Below are 24,541 nucleotides of genomic sequence, written 5' to 3' on the forward strand. Positions count from 1 at the left end.
TTGGGCTTCTACCCAATTTTGAGGAAGAGCACACTGCAGGGTAGTCCGAGGGTCTTCCACCTTTCTCCCCTATCACCAAACCACGCAAGAGGACTTTTTGGCTCACCCTATATTTAGAGTGTTCCCATGCATTTACAAACATCCATTGTCTCCTCCGGTACTGCAGTAGGTTCTCCGGTTCCTTTGGTACTGCAGTAAGCTTCCCTAACCACTCTACTGTCTGGACAGTGCTTTAAGAAGTAAATTTGCAGATTTATATTGATTAAACTGTTATACAAGATTACTTGTTAGAAAATTTTTGAATATGAAGATATTTTAGAACATGTTTAGTTAGTTGATGATTTACTCATTTTCAGAACTTTTAGGATAATAAATAAGTACTACCTACGTAAAACATTTAACATCCACTTTTTTTTTTTTTTTTTTAATATGTGTACTTATCTAAATTGGAGGTACCCACTTTTTTACTTTTTATGGATAAAGCCTTTTATTTGCAGTGCTATTTTAGTATGCACATATACGTGAACTTGCATAGAAACCTATACAGAAAGAACTTCTGATATTTTTTGTTCAGTACGCATATTTAAGTATTTTCTTAACCCTTTGTTGCTCAATGTTCCACTACATGGAACACCCAATTGGAATCGCTTCTGAAACTGTTAAATTCAACCATAAATGGATAAAAATGCCTTTATAATATACTTCGAACTTCTCTTTTTAAATAGTCGATGGCAGCATATCACAAGGAGGCCCAGAATTTTCATTTATGATGTGTTATTAAAATCCACTTATTTTCTAGTAATTTTCTATATTTTTTGGCGATACAAAAAAATTTGTTTGAAAAACAATTTTTGTATAATTTTGATGACTGTAGTCTATATTATTTGTTATATATATTTTTACATTTTTCATACAAAAAGCATGCACAGAATCATTGAATAAAACAGGGTGTTCCATTAGCAGGAACACTGCGCCTTTAGCGATCTCATGCTATTACGCATCACAACATCTGTCTTAGGAGAAAACATGTGTTGTATATGTTTTCTATTTCCGTTGTTTTGGGGGTGAGGTGTGGTTTGTGCTAAGAAAGCCCTAATATGGTCATCTTGAAATATTTGTGAGCAGTTTTCAGGCGGGATTTTGATCAGTAGCTCGAGTCATCTTTACTTAGAGCTGGGCGAATTTTTTGCTGTCGCTTTTTAGTCTCATTCCCGTTTATTTTCAATAATTGTATAAATTATTTTTTTTTGTGTGTATGTATATCTTATAGCTTATTTTTCTTTACTTTATTTATCATTAATTGTAGTTAATTTTTCATAAATGGTGTAGAGAGATCTAACTCTTTCCGAAGCGCTAAAAGTGCTTCATGAAATACCCTCTTATTCTGAATCAGAGCATGAAGATAGCAGCGATTCTGAGATATATACTCCTGAACCTTTCGTGTAATCCTATTGTGATATGTCGGATGAAACTCATTTATTTGATGAGAAGGTTGATGATTCATCTTACCCAGGCCCCTCTTTGGAATTCTAAACATATTGTTGCACGGAACAAGAAAACGCACAAAATAAGTTTTGTGTTCAAAACCTGCAAAGTTGGTTTGTGCTTCTATCAAAAAGGTTCGACATGCTTTGAACAATTTCACAAAGCTAAGAAATCGAAAAATTTGTAAATATATTTGTATAAAGACTTGTGTATATACATATATTTATCTCATTTATCCATACTTCTTCAAGAATGTTGTGTATATCCAGAAAACCATCTATACAGCCATAATGCAGTGTTTTTTCATTACTATGAAAACGCTTCTACTCATTTCCATGCTTCACTGCAATGCTCGCTTAGTCGCACTTTTAAAATCTCTGGCGGCGCAGTGTTTCACCTCATGGAACACACACATAATTAAAACGGTAAGTGCAATTTATACAAAATTTTACCTGTATACTCCTTTAGGTCTAGATAGACTGCATACAACTTTCTTTGTTGAAATTACGACTTTAAAGTATAGTGCATCACAAAGGGTTAAAAGAAGAAATGGGAGTACATTAAACATGTAAAACTTCATAACTTGTCTCGACCACTTCAAAAACCATATAACACCAATTTGTGACAAATTTGATAATGTTTCACTCCCGTACACATGCTTCAACAATTCAGGCATCCGTAGCATTCTTTCCCAAGCAAACGAAAAATTCAATATTGATTCTCTGCTCAACTGACGCCATTTCTTTCTATCGCTGGTTATTAAATGCACCTGCCTACAAAAAATACTGTCGCCACGAGCTTTCAACCACGTTATTTGCGACAAACCACTTTTAGAAAAGAGGGAGAATGTAGTAACACAAAAACGTTCTCATAGTCGCACTACTGCAAAATATTTTTATGTTATAGATTCAGTCCAGGAACTTTTCAATCCTACAACGTACTTTTTACATCATTCTTACAGGAAAAGAGTGTCAATGAAGGGGAGAAAAAGTTATCTTTTTACAGTTAAATTAGCAAGACATTCATTTAAATGTCTGGGAAAAACATATATTTTCCCAAGGGCAATTATACATAAGTTTATACCTGAGAATATAAGTTTCTAAGATATGTTAAAAAACATTAAAATAAAATATGAATCTTATATTCTTATTTATAGAAGCCCTTAATCTGAAATTTTTATATCTAATGAAATTCTTTTTTTCCCTAGATCCATTTGCCTTGCAGCTCAGTTGATTGTTTAATCATGTAATTTTGAAAATCTTTTCCTCCATTGCTACAACATTATGGACTTTTTTTTTTTTTTTTTCCTTCTGAACCTCTAAAAGACATTTAATATAATGTTAGTATAGGATTTTAAGTTTTTCTATTTTTGCTAAAAATGTATCATTTTTAAAACTCAAAAATTGATTTGTCTTATTTTATTTATGTCTAATCATTTAACAGTAAATGCAGTCCTGCATAAGAAACTTTTGAGATTTTGCACAAAAATTTTAGGTGTGCATATTTTTGGTTTATATGCATAAATTTACAAATCCCTAAAACAGTTTAATTGAAAATAATGCTAAATAAATTACATATGCTTACGAGCTTTGCCTAAATTTAATTTATATATATATATATATATATATATATTTCTCTGCTCAGAATAAGTATAAAAAAAAATCCTTGATATCAGTTGTTTTGTTTGGACAAAGCTTAGAAACTTGTGTACCTTTTTCTCTGTATGGAATCAGCTCTCAAAAATATTTTTTGTAGGTAGGTGCATTTAATAACCAGCGATAGAAAGAAATGGCATCAGTTGAGCAGAGAATCAATATCAAATTTTGCGTTTGTTTGGGAAAGAATGCTACGGACACTTTTGAAATGTTGAAGCATGTGTACAGAAGTGAAACATTATCGAGAACGCAAGCTTTTGAATAGCATCGTCGTTTCAGAGATCGCAGGGAATGCCGAAGACGAAGTCTCGTGACTTCACGCACCGATGAAAACATCAGAAAGCTGTCTGCGGCAGTACATGTGAACAGGCAGCAAACAATTTGCCAAATGGCATGTGGCCACATGCCAGCGGATACTGACTAAAGATTTTAACATGCATAGGGTGTGTCAACACATTGTTCCCCGCATGTTAAATGTAGAGCAAAAGAGAATTCGAATGGAAATGGTGGGAGACTTAATCTCGGCTGTTGTCAAAGATCCTTCCCTTTTTGGCAGAATTGTTACTGGAGATGAGAAAATGGTGTTTTTTGTATGACCCTCAAACCAAGCAAGCATTGGCAACGTGGAAATCTCCATGGAAGCAGAAATTCTGCCAAGATCGCTGAAATGTCATGCTAGAGCTATTCTTCGATATCCAGGGCATTGTGTATCTGGAATTTATCCCTAAAGGATGCACTGCGAACAAAGAAATCTATGTCGAAATTCTGCATCATTTGCATGAGTCAATTCAGAAGAGACCAAAAATGTGGGCTGAGCAGTCATGGGTGCTGTTGCATGACAACGCTCCGGCTCACCGATTCCTACTTGTCGATGACTTTCTTGCGAAAACAAAAAACTGTTTTGCCTCATCCTCCTTATTCATCTGATCTACCCTGTGATTTCTTCCTATTTCCTAAACATTCATCGGCAGGGTCGTCGATTTCAATCTTCAGATGAAGTTAAATGTGCATCGCAGGCTGAATTAAAGGACATGGCCAAAACTGGATTCCAGACATGCTTTGATAAATATTACAAGAGCTGGCAAAAAAAGAAGTTGTTGCACAAGGGTCTTATTTCGAAGGAGGATGTGTTTCTGCAATTCAATTTATAATATTTTTTATGTTATAGCCACAGTCTGGGAACTTTTGAATCCTACCTAATATATATTCTGTATATTTTAATCAAAGCAGACTTGCCAACCTATGACACACTCAAAAATCAGATTTTTCCAAACGATGAAGACTTTGATAAAAATATATTTTTACTTCCTCGTACAAAGTAAAAAGGAAGTATTGTAATTGCGAAAAGCTTCAGGCAGCATATTTCAACGAAAATATCCACTTTGACCGCTTTCGAATGCAATTTAACCATGTTTTTGCGTGATATCTGTACGTAAGGACAGAATAAAAGACTCTTTTCCTCCAAAAAAACTGCTTTAAAATGAATTCTGAAGAGAATTTTTCGTGGCGTCTGTTCGAACGTATGTACGTGCGTGCGTATCTCGCATAACTCAAAAACGAGTAGCCTCAGAACGCATGTATGTACGTGCGTATCTCGCATAACTCAAAAACGAGTAGCCTCAGAACGTTGAAATTTTGTATATAAGACTACTATAACATGTAGATGTGCACCTCGTATTTTGGTTTCAATCGGCCGCACCAAAAGTACATAAATATATATATAAATATATCCACTGTTACCCGGCTCAGTGATCGCAGTTTCTTTACTCTTATATGTTTGTAAATTGTACAATTTTTGCTTTAAAAATGATTGAATTATGTTGTTTTTATCTTCCGGTTAAGGGTTTTATGCCTTTAGTAAATCTGTATGCAATATTTTTAGAATTATCAACAATTTTAAAATTGTTTAAGTGCAGCTAAGCCTAATTTGATGGCGGCCATTGCTCTTGTTTACATTTGAAACAGCTGAGTAGCGGATTTGTTGCCAATCTAGAGAACCTTAGCTTCGCAACAACAAAGATAACGCCTTCGTTTATTATTTAAATCATGTTTATACCTTTCTGGAATTTTTTCGAGGAAATAAGTGTTTAAGATTTACTTCGTAATTTTTAATAGAGATATTTTGAGTTTTTATGTATTTTTGGCCTTGTTGCGAAGTGAAAACTGAATTAATTGAATGAGAAATACTTAATCGTCTGTGAAAAACTGTTTTTTTGTTTTGTTTGCTCACTTTCTTTTATACATAGTTCTAGCTTTGTTATGGCATTTGAATAGAACATGTGGCAACGATTAGATAATTCTTTAAATGATATAAATTTTGTGCATTCTGAGTTATAATATGAACGAAATATAATACTGTTAAGTAAACCTAGCGCTAGAGTGTCGCTATAGTAAACAAAGTGAATTTTAAAGAATGCATTTATTCTATTGTGGTTTATGCACTGTCAGCGAAGTAGGTTTAATTCAATCTAACAAGTTTAAATGAAATGCAAGAAAAAATCTGTATAATTTAATATTCCGTACAAGGAAGTCATGTGGTGTACACATCAGATTTTTTAATAATGAATTAATTTTAAACAGTTACTAATTAATATCTGAAAGTTCAATTACTAATTCTTAAATGCAAACAGTACAAAAATACTTACTCTTACTTTTTTTAATTTGCATCTTTTAACCAAAAAATAATACTTTAATCAGTTTTTAAACAAATGCTATGAATAGTGGCAGATTTTGCTTTCATTAAGAAAGAAACTTTATAATTTTCTTCATAGCAATTGCCACATAGACCTGCTTTTGCTAATAAATTTTTCTAATGTCTCCTTACTAATGTTATATCTAAATTTAGTCTTTTGCAATACTGAAAATCCTCTCGCACTCTGCATTACTTTGGGAAAATTGTCAGAATGGCCAATATTATTCAAGACAGCTCAATATATTTTAAAATTCCATCAGCACCTTTCAGTTTTCCAATTAAACTCCACTGGGTGTCAATTCTAGCTGGTTTTTATCCAAGTTTTCTAACTGTAAGCTGCAAAATTCTGACTGAAATTTATCCGCTGCAATGTCAATATCATCATTTTTCATGACTACATGAAGTAAAACTGGAAATTTAAAAATATATCTTATATCTGAAAAGGATGCATTTGCTACAGCAGAAGCATCTGCAACTTTAGCATATATCCAATCAACGATGAAGTTGCAGAAACATCTACAACTTCATCGTTGATTGGAAATTAATGTTGCATGTAATCACATACTCAGTAGAAGTAGCTTCTAACTTGGGCATAAAACTTTTGTCTGCCTCTGAATAGTCTTCCACTAACTTTTTTAGTTGCAGCCCCTATTACCAAATCTTCATCTTTCATCTGATTTTCTATTTCAGATATATTCCAAAGGGAGACTAACTAATGCGCAAATGCTGCAGGCACGCACCAGTGTAAACTTTTCGTAATCAGAAAAAATACACGACCTCGAACATTTAAAGGAGTGCAGACTTTCCCCGTTATATATCGTGCAAATAAAAGAGCATGCATGCATGACACAAGCATTAATGAATGACTGGTTTGAAAATCATTTCATACCCGAGGCTTAACAACATTTGAATTCGGTTGGTTTACTTGATGATGCAAAAACTGTCATGACTGTACACAACTGTTCAGCTCATACTTTGCTTAATGTCTTAGTGAAAGATAATATATCCATATTATTCTTTCCTCCAAATTGTACATCCATCATTCAGACTGTGGATATCGGAATAGCGTGAGCGCTAAAATGCAAATTTAAATCCATGTTAAATTTCTTGAATGATGGCAAGACTAGTCAAGAATGTTTGAAATATTTTAGCATAAAATGCTGAGTGGAGTAACAAAAGATCATGGGGGATGTGTTTGCAGATACTTTGAAAAATGCTTGGCATAATTTATGGCCAGCTACCGTATTTCATGATCCTGAGGATGATAGGCACGAATTTCAAGGTTTTAAGATATATATATATAAAAGAGGTGAAATTTTCCATTAAATGAATTTGTAAAGAAATGTGGAGAAGTGGTAATAAATGAAGACGATATAACAGAAGCTTTTCATTGTGATGACAATGACGCAATAATTATTCAATTAACGGATGGTGAAATCTGTAGTACGGTTCTAGATCCAGAAAATACCTTTACCGATAATGAAGAAAGTGACAGAGAGGTTATTGAAAACTAAATTTTTTGACTGAGAAGTTAGTCAGAATTTTTGACACAGCAATTACAGGACTCAAACAATGGAACTTTGTAACTGAAAAAAAATTATGTCTGTGTATAGAATTAAAGAAAAAAGGTATTAGCACAAAAAATGAAATAACTCGAACAACTTACATTGAAAGAAATGTTTTATAAAGTTGTAGGGTTTTTCACTCTTTTTGGCTAAAGTAAATGTCGAGGAACGTAGTGAACTGTTAAAGCGGCATATTGCTGATTGATTGAAATTTTGATACACTTTAGATCATAAATCATGATTTCATATTTTTAATTTTATAATTTCTACATACCATCTTCCTAGATTTAAACTGATGATCTAATATTTGGAAAGATCCCAAATCCGGAATTGCGGAAGTCCCAATAAGTTCGAATCTCGAATTTTGTATTATAATTAAAAGGAGGAAAAAGAGTTAAATGAAAGTTATGATATAAATAATGATGATAATATGTGATAATAAATATTATTATCACTTAACAAGTATGCTCTACAACTATTTTTAAGACTTGTAAGTATTAATAAAACATATTCGATACATTATATATTAGTACAGAATCACAAGTTGCAGTTTTTAATACTTTATGATAAAAATTTTTTGTACTCTAATTTTCATAAAGTTTTTATAGTGTAAGCAATACATCCACACTAAAACAAATTAGTATAAATTATTTTTCTCTCATATGATACGAATCATGAAGCAGCATTAGTTTTCAAAGTATAAGTAACAGATTTGATTTCCATGCAATCACTTATGGTGTTGCCAGTTTTCATAATCATAAAAAGATTCCACTTTACATTGCAGTTATACAATCCATCATACAGTTATTTATTAAAATTTACTACCTATATGAATAAATTCAGTTTCTGTTATAATCTAACTAACAAAAAACCCCATATATAACTCAGAATTTTTTATAAAATTAAACAATTAAAAAAGGCAGAATTTCGTGTACGAATCATGAAGCAGCATTAGTTTTCAAAGTATAAGTAACAGATTTGATTTCCATTCAATCACTTATGGTGTTGCCAATTTTCATAATCATAAAAAGATTCCACTTTAAATTGCAGTTATACAGTTATTTATTAAAATTTGCTACCTATATGAATAAATTCAGTTTCTGTTATAATCTAACTAACAAAAACCCCATATATAACTCAGAATTTTTTATAAAATTAAACAATTAAAAAAGGCAGAATTTCGTGTATATGAGAAATGAATGCAGTTATTAAAAAACATTTAAAATTAGAGAAACTTTATTATCAAAACTGTATACATGATAGGTACAAAGTGCAATCAAACTGCACTATTTAGCAAGAATGAATGAGAAATCAGTTCAATCAGAAAAAGGATGACGATGCATTCTAAAATGAAGTAGATTACTTTAAAATACCATTAACTGAAGCACTGGTTTATTTTAACATAAAATTGCTCATGTTGTTGAAGGTTCTAAATCTGTAGTAAGAGTCTCTGGCTCTTCATCATTATATATATTTTCAGCCTGAGGGGAGAAAACAATATATATAAATATATATATATATATATATATATATATATGCAGAAAGTAATATTACTCAGACTTATACTACATTCAATCATGAGAAAGTGACAATAAAAAATACACTACATCATTTAATAAACCAAATTAGAAGTATAATAAAACAAAATAATGGAACACTCAGTTATTAAGAAGCACAAATGAAAGGTGTATATAAATTAATATAACACATGTAAGAAAATGTAAGAATTAAATAGAGCATAACATTTTCAGTTATATGCATGCATATTAACAATACTTTTTATCATAACATTATCAGTTATATGCACGCATATTAGGTTGGTATGCTGAGTTATGGCAAAGCACACGAGGGCTATCTGCCTAAGGGGTGGGATGCCTTTGTGGAGGACTTTCTAAGGGAAACTGGCTCGTATACACATTACACATGGGGAAAACAATGAAAACGCCCACGCAGCCAGCCCGTTTGCAGGATTCGAACCTCGGACTGAACTACCAGTGTTCAGCGACTTTACCGCTCGGCCGCTGGTGGGCGCATGCATATTAACAATACTTTTTATATCTTGAAATTTCAATAATTAAGTAAACAAAGCTGAATTACTTCAGCAACAACAAATTTTAAATACTTCATCTGGTCTAGTCAGTTATAAGAATTCTAGTTACTTAACATAATCTGAAAACATATAACTGAGAAAATGCAATTTCAATTTAACACTTTTTGTTTTAAGAAGTTTAAAAATTTTCCATCAAAAGCATGTCTTTTGCCTTGAATAATCAATCAGTAGCATATATCCTTTACAATACGCTGTCTACTACATACCTAAGCATATAAGAAACAAACTAAAAATATTATTAGATTTACATTATTCATTAGAGTGGGTCACTCGCACCAATGCGGTTGATTGTAAAAGTAAATGGAAAATTAAAGCTAAAGAGTTATCAATGGATAAGAAATAACAAGATGAGATAAAAATGCAGAGAGCAGGTCACAATTTTTTTCATGACCAGCCACTTAACAGAAATTAAACTGTAGATTCTGAAATGATTATCACAAATATAATTTAACCTTCAACTATTTTCAACTGTTATAATAAAATAATTTTTTTTTTTTTATTATTTATCAAAAATATTTTTTGGATAAAATACGATGAGACAACAAATTTAATAAAGACTGTTATAAAATGACATGGTTATATGCTCTGCACGCATTGAAAATTATAAATGTGAAAATACATGCAGATCTCTTTAACATACTTGACAGAACTAAAAAAAAAAAAAACTGATGGGTTTTCAATGTAATAATTCTCAAAAAGTGTGACAAATTATTATAATATTAGATTTTACAAAAAAAGTTCCACTTACCATTTGCCATACTTGCATTATATTATCCTCTGAAACAGAACATATAACCCATGGCTCATTTGGATTCCATGAGAAATCTGATATCTTAGCTGTATGACCACCATGAATAAACTATTACGGGAGAAAAAAAAAAGTTAATCTAAATGTGTTAAATGGTAATGCAGGTAAGTTAATTAAAGCACTAAGTATACATAAAAGATTATTTAAAATAAAACACAAAGTTTTACTAAAATAAATTCTTACAAGCACACAAAATGGGAAAGTATTTTAATAATAAATATAAAACATAAATCAGTTTAAAATACAATTTTAATTCTATAATCCCTGCTTCTTCATTCATATTATACACATCTGAAATACTGAGTAGCAAATATGAAAAATAACAGCACAACAGTACTTTCCAAGCATTTCTGCAGGCTTATGTTTTATTATACTATCGAACTTTTCTTACGATCACTGAAATGCATAGCTATGGAAAACCTCAGGAACATACAAAGCAGCATTAAATGCTTTCCTCATATGCCTTCTAAGGTTTGAATGAACATACCCATTTCAGCAGCCACAATTACCTCAGAAACATAGATATCAAAATGTACACACAGGTTAAAGCAGACTTTATTACTATTGAAAAACCGTGCAAATGAATGATTTGTATCTCTGTTACAGAACGCTCCTCTTCTTTAGAACCAAATTTTAGTTTTGTTACGAAGTTGAAAGAACCACCACCAGTAGCTTCTGGGACTGTTTTGAAATAAATTATTATTTTGTATTGTTCAAGTACTGTCCCCCTGCAGTACAGTCAAAAGTCGTTAATTCGGACACCCATAATCCGGAACCTCAAAGCTACAAACTTTCTGCGCATGCGTCGCATTGACCTTTACAGCTGCGTATATGCGTGTGCGCATGCGCAAAACATGTTTAGGAATGCGTGTTTAATGTAGAACAGATGGTATAAGCTAAGCTAAAATTACCTAATTCAGTTAATGTTGCAGATTGCATTGTTCCTTAATCTTCGAATTAGATTTGGCTTATTATTTTTTGCAGACTGTTAGAGCAATTTTATGAAAGTAATGAACTTTCGATTATGTCAAATAGAATTTCTGATGTATATTTACTAATATGTAAAGGATCTACAAAGCGAAAGTATGTTTCGAAGTCCATTAAACAAAAAGTGGAATTACTGCAAAAAATGGATAAAGGCATATCCTTTGTTTATCTAAACTTTAACGTTTGTTTATCTAAACTTTGTTTATCTTTAACACCGCAGCGCACAATGAATTGGAAGTTGATCTGTCAGCACTATCTTTATCTTCAGGGCAGATGTTTTTATTTTATTTGGCTTATAATTCCTTACTAAATGTAGTATTTCATCTCGATGTACTCCGTGTTTGATATGATTTAAATCAAATTCCTCGTCATTATAATTCGCTTCCGATAGCGAAGAAAGTGACAGAGGTTATTGAAAACGAAAAAATTTCGATTGACAAATTAGTCTGTATTCTCGACACAGCAATTATAAGACTTGAACAGCGGAACTTTGTAACTGAACAAGAAATTATGTCCGTTTATAGAATTAAAGAGAATGTATTATCACATAAAAAACGAAGCAACTTAAACAACTTACATTGAAAGAAATGCTTAATAAAGTAAACAAATAAATATTAAGCTTTTTCTTTTTTTTTTTTTTTGGAAATTTTGATACCATTTAGATCATAATTGTTCTTTATTTCAGAAATTATGGTTTCATATTTTTAATTTCATAATTTCTGCATGCCATCTTACCAGATTTAACCTGATGATCTATAATCTGGAAAAATCGATAATCCAGAATCGCCGACGTCCCGACGAGTCAGGATTCACGACTTTTGACTGTATTATATATATGATCAGCTCTCTCTTATGTAAAATATATATTTATCTAATTGCCAAGTTCATATTTCCTGGAACCATCAACTATGGTTCCATATTTATTGATGAAAATAGAAGATTTCATTAAGAACGGATATTCCCCACTGGTTGTCACACATAATGCTGAACATTTATAATTCGGACATGGGAATCTTCAAACTTAAATCACATTTAGCAAATTTGAGACATGCTACAATAGATCTTCATATTTATTACTAATAATAGTCCTGCAATGATTTTTTTAATTTATCTTTTTATAATTATCATCAGTCAAGAGTTATCAACCATTAACTCACATATGTAGCACATGCAAACCAGTTTCACTAAGAAAGTTATCCATCAAGGCATCCCTCCTAAGACAAGTAGATGTTAATAACATTGCCATCACAAATAAACCAGAATTCATAAACCAGTATAGGAAATTTGCTGCACTGCCAGCAGGGTTGCCACTCAAAGAGAAGAATAAAATTCCCCCACTTTTCCAGGGTTTAAATTCCAGTCTGTCCACATAGTGCACATTGGCTGTGCTGAGAGGTAATTATGGCACCACTTAAAAACACAAAAATTTGCCAATTGCATATAACTTATATATATATATATATATATATAATCCCCAAAACATTGTTATTATAATAGGAATTGTTTTCTGCACTAAAGATTGAGATTAGAATCTGCCCGATCTGGATTAAAAAATGCCCCCCCCTTTTTTTTTAGACATTTTGCAGCTAAACGAAAGAAATCTATTTAATAAAATTTTAAAATAAATTCAGGTATTTTATATTTATTTAGCAGCATACATAAGCAAAAAATATGTGCATTAAATTTCATGATAGCATGTCATCATACTGCTAGAATTAATTTCAGGATTACGCCAGAGAAAATTTCCTGAAATTTGAAAGTATTATTAACTAATAAATAAATTTATTTATTACTTAAGGAATTTATTTATTTATTAGAGAAGAATGATACAAATAACATTAAAATAAAGTTAATTACTTAAAAATTGAATCACAATAATCAGCGATTATTTTGGCGAATACAAATATATTAAATGGTTAACCTAGATGATTGAATACTACTTTTTTTATTTTACTACAAAACAACAAATAAAACATTTATTAAAAAGAAAAAGAAATTTAAAAGATTTTGCGATAAAATCCTAGTATACGCTACGGCATGGCACTATTTCGAAAATTGTCTCCAACACCATAATGTCCCAAATCCTGTGTGTACCGTATACTAGGATTAAACCAATACAAGAATGGTAAGGTATTTTTTTTTTAGTTCCACATGCACTGCACATGCGCAAACGAGTCTCTCGATACTCGGGGCTGTTCCTAGGCCATTGGCTGCCCGTTTACTCGTTATTTGAATCACATAATTTGGTAAGTTTATAACTTCTATTATTTTCCTTTCTCACTTTGAATGTACTGTGTGTTTTAAGTTTTTATTCTGAGTCTCAAGTGTGTTTTTTCGCGAATGAATTACGGAGAAGGAAATATAATATTCTTATATGTTCAACATTCACCATTAGTACATGATGAATGTCGACATTCACCGGTTAAGTCAGAAATAAGAGTATTTGGAAAATATTTCGGACATACACCAAGCGACTATGTGAATGTTGACATTCACTGGTGAAAGTCGACATTCTCTAGATTTCGGTGTTTCACCGTAACATATATATACAAATTCTAAATTTGATCTATAAATTATATGAAATATTTCACATTCACACTGAGAATTAGAATACTGAAAGAGAAAACAAGCCTGATTTTCAGAAGCCTGATTGATGATTCTTCTACATATTTTTAGTCAAAATCCTTCTGTTGACTGTTAAGTTTTCCATTTTTGCTTAAAGCAAATTAATTATTTTGCAGCTCACATTAAAATTTTTCTAGGAAAATTCCTGATCTATTCAAACTTATAATTTAATGACATCTTGCAAAAATTCAATTTTTTTTAAATAAAGTCCTTTCCACCACTTCTGCTTTTCAGTCATTTAATATTTTCTCTTTCAGATGAAAGGCAATATCATATTTAAAATTTACATGATCAGATACGACTACCAGATAAATAAATAATAAAAATATTTTTAAAAAATACCTTAATTTTTGTTTTATCAGATACTTCATATATATATATATATATATATATATATATATATATATATATAACATGAAAGGATTCAGATTTTAACAATGCACCAAAGGTTTTGTTCAGGTTTCTTATGCTTCTCATTAGCCCTGCAATGGAGGAGCCGGCGTACAGAGTACACCAATGCCATCTTTTGGGCTGTAATTTTTAGACCTCTCCCTGAGCTTCCTCCCTTCCTCTACCCTCCTAGAAACATTCCATGAGTGCAACGCATCTGGTATTTCTGGTCAATCTGGTTTTCACTTTTCTCCCGAAAGCAGTTATTGTGAACATGTCGCATGTGCAAACGCCGCTCCTCCAAGTATGTACAGAAAGAATATTGTACCTCCCCAAGATTATTTGTGCGTTTCAGAAGAAGTCCCGGTTGATGAAGACTCTGACAATTTGGATAACACATCTCATGTCGATGAATCGGAAGTCATCGAACATTCTGATCATGAAAGTGACTTAGAAATTGAGGAAAATGTTTCTAAACATCCTCATTTTCCTTCCTCAAATGATGTTTCCTGAACAAATGACGATTTTAGTGAAGTTGAAAATGACATAAGTGATTTACAATATGAGGAGGTTTGTAAAAAAATTTACAAAAAGAAGAAAGTTGGAGGAAGAAGAAAAGGAAAATTATAAGTGGAATAAAGTTTCCCTCAAGAGCAAATTCGCCAGAACGTTTCGAAAAAATTTGAAAAAAATATTCCCAAGTGCCAAATCTTATGATGATTTAAATGATGAGCTTTCTGCTTTCTAGTAAATCATAAATACAAATATGATTGATGCTATTGTACAATATACAAATATTTATCTCAAATAAAACAAGACTGCAGATGATCTTCAAAACATCTCAAAGAGAAGCATGTATGATACTAATAGAGCAGAAATATTGGCCTTTTTAGGAATTTTATTCGTATTAGGGTGCAAAAAAAAATGTCAAAACCGAATTTGGAGGAAGCATGGGCAAAGACGGTACTGGAATTGAAATTTTGCAAGTGGGCGTGGGTCTCAAGCGATTTAGAAACCTGTGTGCTACTCTTAGATTCAACGATAAAGGCACAAGATATATCCGAAGAAAAACTTATAAGCTTGCCGAACTAAGAGAATTTTTTTAATCTTTCAATCAGAACTGTCAAAACTTTTATATACCAGGTGATGAACTCACAGTCGACGAAAAGTTGGAACACTTTCGCGGGAGATGCTCTTTTATTCAATTCATCCCCAACAAGCTCGCAAAGTACAGTCTGAAAATTTTTGCAGTTGTTTGACTCATGAACGTTTTATACATTGAAGCTTGAACTTTATTGTGGCAATCAACCTCTAGGACCTTACAAGGCTTCTAATTCAAGTATTGACATTGTCAAAAGGCTAACTGGTGCATATGACGGTACCAACCGTAGCCTGACGGCCGACAATTGGTATCCAAGCTACCCACTAGCTCAATATCTTTTTACCAAAGGTATAACACTTGTGGACACACTGAAAAAAAATAATAATGAATTCTAGCCATCAAAAACAAGAGCAATCAGCAGTTGACTGTTTGGTTTTCAAAAGGATATAACAATTGTTTCATATGCAACGAAAAAAAAATAAGTGTGTAATACTGCTCAGTACTTTACACGATGATGACAAAATTGACCAGGAAACGGATGAACTTCACACAATCCTGGATTATAACAAATGTAAAGGCGGTGTTGACACCGTAGACCAACTTTGTAGTAATTTCACCGTCACCTGAAAAAGTAAGAGATGGACAATGGCAATATCTTTTGCACTGCTAAATGTAGCGGGCATAAATTCGCAAGTGCTGTTGAACTTCGTCAAACGTAATAAAACCATCAAGTTTTTTTTTTTTTTTTTTTTTTTTTTTAAATCTAACTACATCTTTGATGAAACCACATTTTCAGAATCATCTAAAAATGCCATTTCTTCTGTCGTATTTCAAAGCTATTATTAGAAGGCTGGTAACAACAGAAACGGACAAGACAGCCGAAAAAGACGAGGAGCCACCTGCAAAAAAGATCAAAGGACACTATGCTGAGTGCAGGAGAATGAAGAATAATCACACTACCAATATAATACTCTGAGTGTTCTAAGTTTACCTGCAAAAATCTTTTCGGCAAGACAGTACAACTTTGCAAACCCTGCTGCAGTAAACAGGGACAATCTGAAGAGGATTAAAGTAGCAAAAGGTTTTTAATTTTTTTCATTTGTGAAATTTATTACTTACAGAACTTTTCTTTACGGAATATTTATAATTTGTAAATATGATTTATGATCTTATAATTTTTATACAGAAAATAATACAGAATACTATATAACTTTAAATTACATTTCCAGTGCATTCCCCATTTTTTGAATTAATTAAAAATTCGTAATTTCCATTTTTATTGCGTTTTTTTCTGTTATTCCTTTTCTTATATCCTTTTTACTATGACGAATCACCTTATTAATGCCATGTATAAGATTAAATAGTTTCAAATACGAAGCAGCGGCTCGAAAAACGACCTTGCATACTTCATACGCCGCACCTCTAAAATTATACCATACGCCAGCCCCTCCAGCTGAGGGTTAAGCACTAGTTTACCAATCTAATATTGAACCCACGCTTGCTTGCTTTTTTATTAACTTTATTATTAAGCAGCATTTTCATTACACTCGTGCCACAAAAACAAAAATTTCAACAAAATCACAAAATTTTAACGGCAGCATATGTTTAGAATTCCCGATTCAGTGTAGATGTTGGCATACATTTTTTACACAAGTCTCTTCTCAGTTCAGCACAGCAATGCTCAGTTTTCTAAAAGAGATAACTAATAAAACTTATTTCTTTCTTTTTATTTACTTTTTGCATGTTTAACTTTATTAAATATAAAGTTCTTAACATACGATATAAAATCCAACATGAAATCACAAAATATCAAAAAGCAGCATATCTTTTATAACTTCTGAAGAAGGGGTAGCCATAATTTTTTTCCCTATATTATTTCTTTAAAAACTAGCCTGCTACCTAAAATAGTCGTCGTAAAAAATTTTATATAATGATTTTAACACATCAAGCTAGTGCAATTTCATAAAAACATTTCATATTTAATCAATCATATTAAAAAGTAGAAAAATTATTCTGTGCTTACTGCCTTTTAAATCGCTTAGTTTGTTACTCAATAACTTTCCGATTTAAATCTGAAAGTTAAGTATCTTAGGCTTCACTGAATGGCAACAGACAGAAGCTTGGAAAATAAAAGTATATTCTTTCCAGCAATGGAAACATACTGCTTTTGAAGAACTGAGGTTACTGATTAAAACAAAGGTTTTCACTAGTTTCAATTTTCCATTTTGCCGCATGGCCACAATCGGCATGCTGAAAAAATTGTCCACTGGAAGTAAAATTGTTTCATTTTGAAATATGTTGCCATTTTTCACTTTTAAATCACTAGTTTGTTAATCAAAAATTCCTTATATTGAACAAAATATGAAACAATATATATATATTGAGCTTCGAAGTGCACATGTTCTGGTAAAGGACTATGTGTATTAAATATTTGGTGCTCTAGGTACCATCGTTTTTCCACAGATATTATACAACATACACATTTCTAGATATATGCATATATATTCATTATTTGATTTTTAAAAATTAATATATGGCAATATCTGAAAAGCAATTCGGAAAAAAAAAAAAAAGCCAGTTTCATAATTAATAAATAACACCTCTGGTGCAAAAAATATTTTGCTCAACTCCTGTTTCATTAAATACTCCCATGTAAAAGCAGTATCAACTGTTTCTTCAGCTTTACAGTTTCTTATCCTTTTGATTTGATGCATTTTACATACAAGTATGAATAGTTACAATCCCAAAGATTAGAATTGATACTCTTTATTGCTAGAGTCAGTTTACATTTTGTCTAAAAACTGTTTCAGGGGCAAAATTAGTACAGAATGCTTTTCTTTGGTATCTCACCACGGAAAACTTCCTGTTTTTCCCCAAAGCAATTGTTTTGAGTTTGTTTCTGGTATTTAAATACAGTCTAATGAAAAAGCACATAATTATTTCAATGTAAGCATCTAACCTAACATCTAAATTATACTGAAACTTTAACACAGAGCAAAAAGTCAGAAAAATATGTACCAGCAATTCTGGCGGTCCATCCTCAGCATCTTCTGGTGACTGTTCTTCACCAATTTTGCTTAAATCCCATACATGTAACCTCCTATCTGTACCACTAGATGCTAATATTGTTTCATTATGGGGTGACCACTGAACTTGGAAAATTTCATCCTTATGTGATTCAAAAGAATGCAATTTCAACTTCAAATTCCTGAGATCCCACAGAGCTACAGTCTATAAATGAAAAACAATTTAAATACATCATCAAAATGAAGTTTAAAATTAAAACATTTAAAAATGTTTCTCATTAAAAATCATTACTGCTCTTTCTCCCCCTAGAAAAAGAATCACTCAGCTTTGTATTATTAATATTTAAAATTATAATAATGTATAGAAATTTAAAAATCAGAATAATGAAGTAATGGTACTTTCCAATTAAAGCCATACCATATATTTCCAGCACCAAATTGGTTTATTTCCTTCTTCACACCTTTGGCTTGATATTAAGATAAAATGGAAAGGACTGGAAAAGGAACACTCTAATTTCATGATTAAATCCTCCAAAAAAACCATTTTGGGAAAGAACACCGTTAGTATTTTTCCTTTATTCCCTTTTTTTATTTTTTATTTAAGTTTTTCTCAATTTCCACGATTCTGCTGCATCTATTGGTTTTAAAACTAGCACAAAATAACAAGGCACATAATCTCTTATGTAATTATTCCAATTACTCATTACATCGACTGATTTGAAGTTTTGGTTCACAAAACTCAACACATGCTAATGTCTAACATCATAAAAGTACAGAATCTATGGCAGTTACAAAAAGATTACATGATCTAACAAGCCACATTTATCTTTGGACACGTTTTTCTTCTCAACATGACCAAAGGCTGCATTACCAATTTAGATTTAAGTCACATTTTAATTTTATTCAAACACAATTTCCAAATGAAGAACATCTCTTTCTTGAAGGAATAGGATGCTTGCTCATTTTTAGCAAATCCTAAGATGTGAAATACTCTGAAATTAAGAAATAATAGGAATAAAAACTCCTTAGATGGAAGAATTTTGTCAGCTGGGTAATGGTTACAAAGACAATTATTGCCAAGAACGAGGCCAAACCAAAAAAGCACCAGGTAGTAAGACTTTAATTGAAAAGTATCAAAATTAAATAAATGGATTTCATATACAGTAATTTAACACTTCAATGTGTGTTGAGGCTGTAATGAACTGAAACAAGAGCTTTTAGATACAAGTAATACAAAAATAACCTTAGCTTAATTTTTATTTTTTATTCTTCCTTAAAATTAGCTAAAATGAAAAGAGCAAAACATAGTGCTTTGTCATGATTTAATATCTTAAACCATACATTGCTTTATGGTAAGTAAAACTAAAGAAACAGCCTTAATGCAGTACTGATCAGATAAATACACTTTGCTTTCAGTGTCAGAAAGTATATGGCTGGGCAGAAAGTTCGTAACTTAACACAGTGGTCAACAAGAACGTCAGCTTATTCAATGACAATAATGGACCCTTTTTTGGGGGGGAAGGGAGGGATGTGAAATTAATTAACATTTCATTTACACTTAATTGTTTTATAACTGCAGGTATAATTTCCTGTATTAAGTAATACTACTAAAGATTTTGATAATCAGGGAACTGGGACTTTCCTAAGTACAATTTAATGCAAGACTAATACTTGGTGGTAACAATTTGAAAATGAGTTGCCGTTTTGTAGTCGATGGCGCAAAATGATATTATATAGGTTTTTTCTTACAAAAATATTAATTCAGCCTTTTCACAAATCACAAGTCTAATTGGATCTTAAAACAATAAATTAAACAAGTCAAATACATTTTACACAACATAAAGTAAAAAGCCTGACTATCTGGAATTTAATTACCCAGGATATTTTTTAATTTAAGAAACACGTTTGCTAAATTACAAAAAGTTACAACAAATCAGCGTTTTATAAAGTCATGATAAATCACATTCATGACTACCGCTCAAAACTCCATTTATAATATCTGAAACGTGAATACACATTGATAAGATATAAGTCTCAGTTTTATGTAAGCCTAATTAATTCTAGATAAGCCAGTTTAGTTTCTCTAGAGAAAGATACAAGTTATATACAATTTATCTATTTCTGATTCACATTTAAAAAAAAAAAGTGTTTAAAATGTAGGCTTCAACAAAATAGCATGCAGTGGAGTATTTTCAAAATTTCAGGACTAGCATCAAGAAAAATCTATGTTAATGGGCACAATACACAACTTTGTTTACAAACAAACAAACGACTGTAAAAAATTATGCAAGCAATTTATTTTTTTATATGCTATATCCATAACTATCAATCAGCTAACTAAATAAAGAGCAATCACTTTCTTTACACTTCTATCGGAATGATTGGTACAAATTTGGTACCATCTCTGCCAGCTTTCATGGTCAACTGGATTTCACAAATGGATATGTTTTACTTTTGTATGTTTAAAGCCTACAAAAAATGCATCACTTTTTATGTCAGAAATGCATTTTTAAAAATATTTTACATATTATTAAATGTAGGCTTAGTGGATGACAGGATGATTGTCTGTATAGTTTTAGATGGAAGATTTCTTCCTCCATTCATCTGGCTTTTCTAACATGAACTTTCAGCATTTCACAAGCTTTTCTGACAGCTGTGTTTTGTACTGTACAATAAAATAAGTTTGATATTAATATAAAATACTAGTTATTCAGAATACTATGTAAACAAAAAGGTAAAAACCTATAACATTACCTTATCAGCAGATCCTGTAGCTAATATAAATTCACTATACGGATTGAAGGATAAACAGTTTACTTCAGCAGTATGTGCATCGACTGTATGGCTAGGTTTACTAGTATTATTTGATCGTGTATCCCATCTACACACATTAAAAAAAAAAGAGAGAAGTGAGATTTATTTTTAAAAACAGTCTTTTTTTTAATTTATTGTTATTAATTCCTTTAATACATAAGTTAAAATTTGCTTTTATTCTCTTTGAACAGATATATTGTTAACTCAAAGTTGATAAGTCAACAATATATATTAAATAAATTCCACAAGTAATTATATATATTTTTTGCTATTTATACAAAAAATCTGTTCAATACATACATCATAAGCTTCTGATCATCTGCAACTGATCCAAAAAGGCTTTCATGTAAAAGATGCCATGCAACATCCTGAAAGTAAGCATTTAAAAAACTTAATAATATTGATTTAGCATTTGTACAAATCGCAATGCCAGTTGCAGCTTGAAATAAATTAAAATCAAATATCTTTTAAAGTGACTGCCCAGCCATCTGCTATTCATATAACCAGAATATTTAACGTTTTTTAACTACAAAAAAAATTAAGCAAATGAGAAATTTGTAAAGTCATCATAAATTATAGATGAAGACTAATGCAATTGCAAATGAAGGAATAATAAAGACATTCAAGAAAGTTACAAAGATATCAGAAACAATATACACATTTTTATACCAAACACTCATACTTCAACTATATTTTGAATCTTTGCATTTAGTTTTAAATAATCACTAAAATAAAAAAAAAATTGTAATCGGAATTTTTTTTTTTTTTATATTTACAACTTTAGATATTTTTAAAATAAAATTTTAAAAAAAAAAGGTATAGGAGTCAGGATCTCCTAACCACTATACTGCAGGGCAGCTTAATTTTGACATATACAAAATAAATAATATAAAATATATCATAGATTTAATATTAGAATCCAATAAGAAATTAGCTGATGAAATAACTTTGAAATTATTTGTTATAATTAATACAGTAACACCTATTGTTAAGTATGTTTTAATATGTTGTTGGGTCCATTCTTTTCAATATTGATTAGGTTTATTTTAAGTGATGCTTTTAATATTGAGTGATTAACATTCAAAAACATAATGGTCGGCACTTCCTATTTTATCACAATTACAAATGTATTTATTACCTTATACAATACCTTTGAGAGTTTAAATCTATTTAAATATATTAGAAATGTCCAATTAAAAATGTTGTAATCATAAAAGGCAATGATGTCAATTTAATTGAAACATTTGGTATAAATTTCAAAGTTCTTTGTCCTGTTTAATATTAGTCCATCTTGATTGTCATTGTAATAATAAATCTTTGAATGTGATATGTTTAACAATATTTAAAATCAGATACATTGATGATATTATAACTTTCAATAATAATTCTGCAATAATAATTCTTCAATAATAATTTCAATTCAAAATTTACCCAGATAGTTTAACACCTAATAGAAGTAATACGAATCAAGATTATATTGAATACCTAGACCTGCTCATAATTAAATTATATGATAAAAGGAGGACATTCCAGTTTGAAACTATTAAACTAATGAATTGGAACTCTCATATCTCTAAAAAAGTAATAGGTAATGCTTTTTATAGCCAAATAATTAGAATTAAAAATATATGTATTGAAATAGAAGATTTAAAGGAAGAAATAATAAAACTAATTAATGTTTAAGTTAATAACCATGTTCAAAAAAGTTTTATTAAATTCTATATTATTAAAAAGGCACGGATTAACTTTTTTTAAAAAAATTTTAACTGTTTATGGTATCATAATATTACCTTAAACCTTAAATTGCAGGGTAAAGGAGGATTTTGAAGAGATAAGGGATTACTTGTAAATATTTTGTAAAAATGTATATTTTATCAATACTAGATTCAACACCCAGATGATATAGTGGTTAGGGAAGCCTGACTGAGATACCAAAGGGCCCAGGTTCGAATCCCGGAGAAGGCATGGATGTAAAATTGTCTGCCCCTTCATTAACTGTGGCCACCATTAGGTGCCTCCACAATAAAATGGCTACCACTTCTGGCTGTAGTAGTGGCCAATGCCGTTATAGGCAAGTGCCCGCCATTTGGTAAAAAAAAAAAAAAAAAAAAAAAAAAAACTACATTTTTTTTTTTATTTTACTAATGAAGGGCTAACTCTTTTCAAAAGTCTCAACTATAGCCCGAATGGAGTGAAGATTTTTATCAAATTTTTCTAATTTCCTTAACTTTGGACAGTATTTAGTTAAAGTTTTGATTGAAGTTTTAAATAATGCAAAAAATGTAAAAAAAATTTCTTACAATAATTCTCTATTTCAATTCATAATTTTCTTTTCCAATCTAATTCAATTATTTATTCAAATTTTTATTTACTAAAAAATTTTACTCTTTAGTTGTTTGCAACATCTATTTTCACAAAGATTAGCAGTGCATTTTTTTTTTTTTTTACTTTTATACTTTTTACAATGACTCAAAATTGGCATAATTTTTGCACACTAACAAGCATTTTACTTTTACATTTTTTGAATTTACAACAGCTCTCACAGGTAGCAGCTTTACACTTAACTTTACATTGTCTTAGAAAAATCTATTTTTACAGTTACCAGTACAAACTACTCAAATCCACTTGTTTAGCAAATGCTGGTACAGCTCAGAAATTCAAATATGTAACTAGGTAAGTTAAATTAAAACTTGCTATTTACTTGCCTTTCTATTGTTTTTATATTTTAATTGTATATACAGTCAAAAGACATTAATCCGGACTCGTCGGGACTTCGGCGATTCCGGATTATCGATTTTTCCGGACTACAGATCATCAGTTTAAATATGGTAAGATGGCATGCAGAAATTATAAAATTAAAAATATGAAACCGTAATTTATGAAATAAAGAACAATTATGATCTAAAGGGTATCAAAATTTACAAAAAAGAAGCTTAATATTTATTTGTTTACTTTATTAAACATTTCTTTCAATGTAAGTTGTTTAAGTTGCTTCATTTTTTATGTGATAATACATTCTCTTTAATTCTATAAACAGACATAATTTCTTGTTCAGTTACAAAGTAACACTGTTCAAATCCTATAATTGCTATGTCGAGAATACCGACTAATTTGTCAATCGAAATTTTTTCGTTTTCAATAACCTCTGTCACTTTCTTCGCTATCGGAAACGAATTATAATGACGAGGAATTTGATTTAAATCATATCAAACACGGAGTACATCGAGATGAAATACTACATTTAGTAAGGAATTATAAGCCAAATAAAATAAAAACATTTGC

General features: G+C 30.7%; 1 protein-coding gene across 1 annotated transcript in view; it reads right to left on the reverse strand.

Moving 5' to 3' along the window:
* Positions 1 to 8,611: 8,611 nt before the first annotated feature.
* Positions 8,612 to 24,541, reverse strand: part of Caf1-55 (chromatin assembly factor 1 p55 subunit) — a 45,307-nt gene continuing 29,377 nt past the window's right edge. Inside the window, exons 9-13 of the mRNA XM_035366847.2 lie at positions 21,560 to 21,627; positions 21,200 to 21,326; positions 18,438 to 18,650; positions 10,256 to 10,366; positions 8,612 to 8,878 (exon numbers count right to left, since the gene is read on the reverse strand). Coding sequence (XP_035222738.1) covers positions 8,810 to 8,878; positions 10,256 to 10,366; positions 18,438 to 18,650; positions 21,200 to 21,326; positions 21,560 to 21,627 — 588 coding nt within the window. The 3' untranslated portion in view covers positions 8,612 to 8,809. The remainder of the gene's footprint in view (positions 8,879 to 10,255; positions 10,367 to 18,437; positions 18,651 to 21,199; positions 21,327 to 21,559; positions 21,628 to 24,541) is intronic.

The sequence above is a fragment of the Stegodyphus dumicola genome, chromosome 2, assembly GCF_044657685.1.
Source record: "Stegodyphus dumicola isolate Sdum_Otavi_A_Nest chromosome 2, ASM4465768v1".
NCBI lineage: Eukaryota > Metazoa > Arthropoda > Arachnida > Araneae > Eresidae > Stegodyphus > Stegodyphus dumicola.